The sequence below is a fragment of the Argentina silus genome (genome assembly GCF_951799395.1).
Source record: "Argentina silus genome assembly, chromosome: 2".
Classification (NCBI taxonomy): domain Eukaryota; kingdom Metazoa; phylum Chordata; class Actinopteri; order Argentiniformes; family Argentinidae; genus Argentina; species Argentina silus.
In genome coordinates, this window is record NC_139656.1 from 31629021 (window position 1) to 31637563 (window position 8543).

General features: G+C 44.1%; 1 protein-coding gene across 1 annotated transcript; it reads left to right on the plus strand.

The window, feature by feature from the left end:
• Positions 1–446: 446 nt before the first annotated feature.
• ccni2 (cyclin I family, member 2) lies at positions 447–6821 on the plus strand. The gene is made up of 7 exons (XM_083697295.1): positions 447–761; positions 1373–1529; positions 2051–2185; positions 2460–2534; positions 2754–2894; positions 4704–4964; positions 5641–6821. Exons 2-7 carry the CDS (start codon positions 1416–1418, stop codon positions 6001–6003), a joined length of 1089 nt encoding a protein of 362 aa, XP_083553421.1. The 5' UTR covers positions 447–761; positions 1373–1415; the 3' UTR covers positions 6004–6821.
• Positions 6822–8543: the final 1722 nt, after the last annotated feature.

Here is an 8543-nt window from a genome sequence, read left to right on the forward strand (position 1 = left end):
ATAAGCTAGTTCCTACTAGAAAACAGTAACAGTAGGCTGTACAAATACAGTATATGACTCTTTTTTGATGACATTAAAGGGTTTGATCCAGTCCAATGCTAATATCATAAACTGATGTTTACTTTGACTTTATTTTGAAATTTAAAAGCAAAATGTGTCTTATATTGTATTGATAATAGTATTGGTAACATTATTGCAATGCACAAGAATAATATTGCAATGCAGAACAACCCAGGAATTAAAATGAAGAATTTCAGATTTTTAAGAATGGCAGAAAAAATTGTGAAAGATACATTTCGTGATTTATTAGTAATAAATAAGTACATTTTGCATGGCCATTTTCGTTGGAGGCTCGACCATTTTGTAGAACGGATCCCGTATGTCTGACCCACTAACACCGTTTTTTTCTCACTGAAATGACGAAAAGGTAGGCGGAGTCAGGGGCGTTCAAAACACTGGCTCAATCTGCTCTTCCTGGCTTCGATTTTGTTTTTATACCTTGTCTGTGCTCACTTTGTTCTTGTTTTATACTTATTTTACTCATTTAGTCCTTATTTGTCATTATAGTTTGGTTGCATTAGATTAATAATGTGGCTACGTTCTTTGTCTAGATTGCAACCAAATATTCTACATTCTTTCATTGAAAACATTCCATCTAGGCTTAGTGTTTGAATATAGGTTTGGTCAACATGGACGATTAGAAAACAAGAATATAAATGCGCCCGGCATCGAAGAATTCTCCCGCATTCCCAAACGAAGAGGTAAGATCTGGTTTAACTAAAGACAAATGAGATGCATTGGACTGTGCAGCAGCTGACCAGAGAGCCGCAGCTGAAGCGCATTATCCCACCCAGACAGGTTCTGTGTGTTGTATTTGGCGCACAATCACGATAAAGTATCGCTGAATAGTGAACTGTGCGTTTCACTTTATACTGTAGAAGACTGTTCACATTCCGCACAATTCTGCAGTCATTGGAAAATGGCGTTGTTTACGCAAATGAAACGTTTATTTCCTGCTTGCTGGCTCTCATGAATGGAGTGTTTTATGAGACATACAGTTACCTTTAGGCGCTTATTGATAAAAGTCCGCAAGCCATAGTAAGTGAAATTGAGGGCAACTTTGATCATTTACCAGTCCATGCAGTAAATAAACCATTTACAATGCCCAAGGAAGTAGGGCTGTGATTGAAATATACTGCAACATAAAGCGTATCACAACACGGTGTTTTTACAAAAGAATGACGCTTATTTTGAATCATTAAATAAACCACACCCACAAAAAAATGCTTCACTTATGTGAAACATTTCACACAGTTTCATCATGTTTCTCAGTTATCATGGCCATAACACGATATGCGTGTCTCCGTCTCAGGTGTCCCTCCCCCCAGGTAAGCCTGGCCGACACCACGGTAACTATGAAGAACCCTGGACCCGCGGAGACCCAGAGGCTGGTGGGGCTGTTGGAGGATGCACTGGGTCGGGAAGAGCGCCTCTGGAAAGTTCCTGTCTTCAAAAACGGTCGAATTGTGGTAAGCCTAATGTTGTTTGATATCCTCTATCCATGGAGATGGGTCCTGAGTCTGAATGTCTCTATGTGGCGGGCAGGGTACGAACCTGGGTCTCTTATGTGGAAGACCCAAGTGTTATACCAACAGGACATTCTCAAGGTCAGAGAGAGTTTACATGTCTCAGGTAGGGCTACCTCATCACATTCCCAATCACCTCCGCTACACCTAGAGCCATCTCTCACCTGTTCTGTTGTGTGGACTCAGACCTGGGGTCAGTTTCCAGAAAGCTTTGGTTTTTTTAAGCAGTACTTAATTTCTCCCGACAACCCAGCCACAAAGCCCACAGAGAGTAACAATTGTAAACTGAATGTTTGCAGGCCAATATTGTGTACGTGAGAGAACAACATTTGTTAATTGAAGAACGTTGCTGGTCTAGGAGAGTAGTGGGCCTGTGTTTTCAGAAAAGAGAACGTACTGCTTTTTACTAGGAAGCTTTCGGGGAAAAACTCACCCAGTGTCTCTCGTTCCTCTTCTCCACACAGGGCACGGACATATCTCCATTCCAGCACCAAGAGGTGATCCTGTGGCTGGGAGACATGTGCCGGCTCTTCCAGTTCTGTCCGGAAACATTAGCTCTTGGAGTGTGTGTTCTGAACAGATTGCTCGCCACCGTGAAGGTAGAGTACATCTGATCCTAGCCTCAGTTCTTAGCACTATTGGGCGGAGGTAGGGGCCGGGTTGGGCGGAGGTAGGGGCCGGGTTGGGCGGAGGTAGGGGCGGGTGGGGCGGAGGTAGGGGCGAGTTTGGCGGAGGTAGGGGTGGGTGGGGCGGGTGGGGCGGAGGTAGGGGCGAGTTTGGAGAGGAGGTAGGGGCGGGTTGGGCGGAGGACCACTCATACAACTGTCTAGGAGAGGAGGTGCTTCATCAAGTGGTCTCTCTCTTCTGTTGCAGGCACAGCCCAAATACCTGAAGTGTATCGCCTTCACCTCGCTAATCCTTGCTGCCAAAATCAATGAGGAGGACGAGGTGGGGTTTCATTTGATCTTTTCAGAGTGTAACACCGAAATGTCAGCTCTTACAAATCGGTAGGCCTTTATAAGGCTTCGTAATCGATAAAACACAACACATACCGTTTCCTATGAAATGTATACGGCTTCACAGAGGATTGAACACAACACACACACACACACGTCGGTTTAATACAATATGTTTATTGGCTTCCTTGGTTGGTGTCTGTTAAAACAGGTGATTGGGTCTGTCAAGGACCTGGTAGTGCAGAGCGGGTGCAGCTTCTCGACAGCGGAGATTCTTCGCATGGAGCGGATCATGTTAGACAAGCTGCAGTGGGACCTCTACACCGCCACACCCATCGACTTCATTAACATCGTAAGTCCCAGAGCAGACAGTCAGCACATTCTCTCTGCTCTGATCTATTCAGGCTAAAACAGCAGTACAGTACAAAAGCACAAGGGAGGGAACATACAATATAACTTTGTCTTTGTCCAAGATGGCTTTAGTTTAACAAACTTTGTTGTTGTTGTTTTTTTTCTTCTTCTCCCTCAATGGAGTATTATTGGTCCTAGAAATTGTGCATTGATTTGGCTCTTGGCCATGGCCCCTGTATTACCTTTTCCACGCCCTGACACCAATGTCACCGAAACAAGATGGCCGTCTCATTGGCTCATCCGTCACCCGAACAGCAGGAAGTAAGTGCGATGCTTTCTCAGGCCAAGGCACGCATCTGACTAGTGCCCCCAGCAGTGTTTCTAAAGCGGAACGCTTGACCCTGGCTGCGACCATAGGGAGATCTCCTGGTCACCCCAGACTGTCCCTGCTATTACCCAACTAACTATGTTGTTGTCACAACAGCTCCAGTAGTTGGCTAATAGCTTGCCTTACACAGTCTTGGACGACCAGACAATCAGGAGAGGCATTTAGAGAGAAATGATACATTAAATAATTGATTTGGCTGTGCTCAATCCCAGATACTATCTAAACAGAAAGCATACCAGGAGATGTATTGGAATATTACCATGCTGTATTGTATAGCAGTTTTGCCAAAGCAAGTTAACTGTCATTTAGAAAATCCATGCTGTTTTCATTCAGTTTATGGCACACCAGGAGTTGGACAGCTATTGTACACATCTTGAAAAGATCTGATACTCATTGATACACACCACAAACTGTAGCCTCCGTCAAAGAAGCATCAAACACTAATTGCACAATCAGACGTACAGTATTGGATCCTGTACGTCTTCTCATCTGTAATGGGGTGACTGCGTGTTAATGTGTCCAGGCTGTATTTTTTATTACTTTGGCAAACCTGCACTTTACTGCAGGCTCTACACCCTCTTTAACAGAATCTGCGTCAGACCAGACCTCGATTTTTGTGGACAACCAGTGCCCTTAAATGATAATAGGTTAAGATTGTGCTGGGTATTGAGAGAGGTGGATGTTTTAAAGAGATTGGTCTCATCTCCTACTCGATTGGTGATCTTACCAGCTGACTGTATAGATTTAGCTCTGTGTAATCCACCACAACTATCCCATGTGGTCACAACATGGACTATATTTTACAAAATACAAGTTTCGTAGACTTAAAAAAAGAAACGTAATACATAAAAAAATTCTAATCAAATAAAAATAAATTTCTTCGTAATACTTTTTGATTAAATACTTTTCCAACTGTACGTATCTCACAATTACATTCCCCTGAAAATGTACTTTAGTTTTTATGTACTTAGATTATGTAAATAAAGTGTAGTCTATATATACTCCATCATTTCAAAACAGCAATGGGTAAAATCTACAACAATATCGTCACATACATACTTTCCACCGACCTAAACACATTGATATGATTGAGTTGTGGATTAAAAGAGAAGTTTCGTCAACCCTTTCCTCTAGTTCTTCAACTTCTTTTTTTTTTCACATTGCTCAAACGCCATGGCTTATTTGCTAAAGAGAGAGACATATGAAAGCAGACAAAACCACCTGTGTGTGTGTGTGTGTGTGTGTGTGTGTGTGTGTGTGAGAATGACAGAGGAAGCGGTTGGTTTGGGTGTTAGAAACAGAGAGCTAGCCCTGCAGGCGGACGTTATAATAACGTGATGTTTATGTTTTGGTCATTCTCTGTATGCACTGTTACGGTTGTGATTCTGATGCTCTGTATGTTATGATCTGATGATTTTGCAGTTCCATGCCCTGCTGATCTCGGGCCACCCCCACCTCCCGTCCGTGGGTGCTCTGGCCCAGCCCCGACCCCAGTCCCAGGCTCAGAAGAGGCCCTTGCTCCAGGCGGTGTTGTGGACCAGGCAGGTGCAGCACTGTATGGCCTGCCACCAGCTGTCGCAGTTTAAGGGCTCCACGTTGGCCTTGGCCATCATCACCTTGGAGTTGGAGAGGCTCACCCCCGACTGGTTCTCCGTCTTCACAGACCTGCTGAAGAAAGCACAGGTGAGACTCCTCAATGGCCACCATCGGAGGGGTTGGCACCGGTTAGGAGTGTGTACTGCACTGTATGGGCCAGGGGAGGCTGGTGGAGGTAGACATCAGAGGACGGGCCTCATTATAATCCATGCAACGGAATAAGGAATGGTATCAAACCTGTGCGATTGATGCCATTCCTCATTCCGTTCCTCGCATTACAATGAGCCCCGTCCTCCGATTTCTACCTCCACCTGCCTCCCTTGATGTACTGTATGGGCACACACTGTAATGTATGGCAGTTTTGTTGCATGGGAACGGTGTTAAGGTGATGTTTCCCACCCTGGTGTTGGTGTCGTTCTCTAGTGTTTGGTTTGCATAGTCAATATTTGACCGTGTTGGTATTCATCATGTTAATGAACTCAGGAAGGGAAATTTATCCTGAAAGAACACGCTGTGTTGCAACACCTTTGTTCCCGTGTCAAGACAGAGGGATCTGTATCTTACCACAAATATTGCCATCGTAAAAAACATTTGCCTTCATCTCAATCATTTTTACAGCTGTAAAACACAGAAACCACAAACAAGCGCCTACACATATCAGAAGTTGTTTTTCCACATTTCACAGACGATGTTTACCATAGCCGTGGAATCACGTGATGTTTTTCCTTTTTAATTCCCTGTCCCGTCCTGTCCCGTCCTTCAGATTCAGAGCATTGAGTTCATTCACTGCAAGGAGATGGTGGATGAATACCTTACCAGCCTGGAGTTCTCCCTACCAGCCAACGCCGTCTACATCTTTGACAGCACCAACATGACCAAGCAGCTCCAGGGCAGAGCCTGGAGCCCTGCACCCCGACTCAGACACCCTGGGGAGGGGAGGGGCACGGGGAGGGGGGGCACGGGGAGGGGAGGAGGAGACGCAGATGAGTTCTATGACGGTTTCAGGTGCTTGTACAACGAGGGGCTGGCCCCGGAGGTTGGCAGCAGCAACACCGGGGGTCCACCGTATGAGACCCACCAGAAAAGCGCCTCCCCTTGCCCACCTCTCTACCCTCCTCAAAGCTGATGTCCTGTCTGACTGGACCAGTCTGAGTCCCGTCTGACTGGACCAGTCTGAGCGTTCTAATGTCCTGTCTGACTGAACCAGTCTGAGTGTTTGTGTGTGGGGGATATTTTTTTATTTGTGTGTTTTGGAGAGTGAGGACCAAGGATGCTTTGTAAGGAACTTGGTAATTGTCCCTCTTCTTCTGATGTATTCCTGCACTTTGATATTTAGGTGAGCTTTTTTGTATGCAATATAATTTTATAATTATATTTTTCGAGACTCATATTTGTATTTTAATTTGTACCTCTACTTTGTAATTAACATTTTTGTTTGTTGTGTTTTTGTTGATATTCATACACGTTATTTCATCGTAGCGACTATTTTAAGATGCTTTAATTACAAGAGACAAAGTGCTGAAAATACTTTTTTATTCTTTCATTTTCAAAAAGGCTTTTGGCTTTTGTGAATTATTTGTTCGAAAGGTAACATCTCAGAAACAAGCTAACTGAACAGTGAATTGTTATTATAACATGTGCCTCTATGCTTGCCACTTTCACTGAACTGCAGTGTAACTGTTACACACACACACACACACACACGAGTATGTTTGGGATTGAAACAGTGGAGTAATGTAACTCTGTCAACTGTGAAATATGTTTTCATGTCAAGTCTGAACTTGAATCATCTTCCGTCATTCTGACAGTAGCTACTTGGACCATCTTCCAAAGTGAACATTTTGTGTAAAGATTTTTTATTTAGTATGTTTCAGATAAGGCAGCTATGTTACTGTTTTAAGTTGTCCCCAGAATAAAGCTATGACTGAAAAACATTCAACTCTGCCCTCTGACCAGTTTCTCTTTATTGTCTGTGAAAGCTGACTTAAAAATAACAAGGGCCATGATTCTTCCCTTCATAGAGAAGGCATCTATATCAGGGGAGGCTGGTGGAGGTAGAAATCGGAGGACGGGCTCATTGTAATGCATGGAACATCCATCCATCAGTTGGTAGAGCATGGCATTAGCAACACTATGGTTGTGGGTTCGATTCCCATTGGGACCATATATACGAAAGATGTATGCCCTCAAGTTGAAAGTGCTAAATGGCATGTATAAGGATTACATATAGACACTGTTTCTGTTGTGTGGTTCTGTTTCCAGTGTCTGTCTTGTCTCATTTCTGTGTATGAGCTCTTCACCATGCTGGAACATGTGTGTTTGATACCGTTCCTCATTCCGTTCCATGCGTTACAGTAAGCCCGTCCTCCGATGTATACAGTACCAGTCAAAGGTTTGGACACAAACAAGCAAAAGGTGGCTACTTTGAAGAATCTAACATATAAAACATATTCTGGTTTGTTTAACACTTTTTTTGTTTACTACATAATTCCATATGTGTTCCTTCATAGTTTTGATGTCTTCAATATTCACCTATAATGTAGAAAATAATAAAAAAATAAAAACCATTGAATGAGAAGGTATGTCCAAACTTTTGACTGGTACTGTACCTCCACCAGCCTCCCCTGGTAGAATACTCTAACGTAGCATCAGTCTTGTCTCTTTGCTGTATATGTCGGTGAACATAGAGCTCCCTGCCACGCTGAACTGAAAACTAATTCTGTTTTTCTATTCTGTCTCATAAAGGATCCTGTATCTGGTAAGGAGTGAGTAGCTTGGAGCTAGCTGTGTAATGGCGCGTCGCCAACATAAAGCCCTCAGATGAAATGGAGATATTTACTCCAGAGGACAGGCTTTGGAATAAGCTCTCTCTAATGAAAAGGGGGAAGTTGAAAGAATAGCCAATATAGTCAAAATAGACACATGTTGAAGATGTCTGCAACCCAGGGGCCTGTTCGCAGTTGTACAACACAACAGATTGTCCAGATAGAAAGTAGACAGTTGGAGTAGTTTGGAGTATATGTAGCGGTGGTGATCTGGTATCGCACTCTTGGGAGGAGACCCTGGTTCGAACCCTGCCTGTCACATATGCTGTGTTACTACTGTGCTCTGTTGTGTTTTTGAAGAGAGCCCCCCCCACACACACCTCTCTCTTCTCTCTCCGAAGCTCCATCCTCAGCTACCGTGTGTGTGTGTGTGTCATGTCAGCTCACTTGTGTGTGTTTCACTTCCCTGAACACCCTCCAGGAGGCAGGTGGTGGGACTATTAACAGGCCCTGAAGGTCATCACAGGTCAACTATTACTGTCTGTCTGGCTTCACACACCACAGGGCCGACCCTGCATACTCTGCTGCCTCCGACCTTTTCCTTTCGCAACACCAGGTCAGTTTCCCGAAAGCTTCGTCGTTAAAGTAGTAATCTCTTTTTAAAATCCAGGTCCACTCTCCTACCCTTCGACCGGCAAAGTGAGTCATTAAACAAAGTTCATTCTTTCATGCAAAGACAAAGACCTACCTGCAAACACTGATTTAACAATCGTTACTCTTTCACAGCTTGGCTTCTGTGTTGTCGGGGGGGGGGGGAATTGAAGCAGTACTAAGGCTACGAGGCTTTCAGGAATCTGACCCCAGTACAGCTCAGCTCGGTTCGTCTGTAGCGTGAAATAAG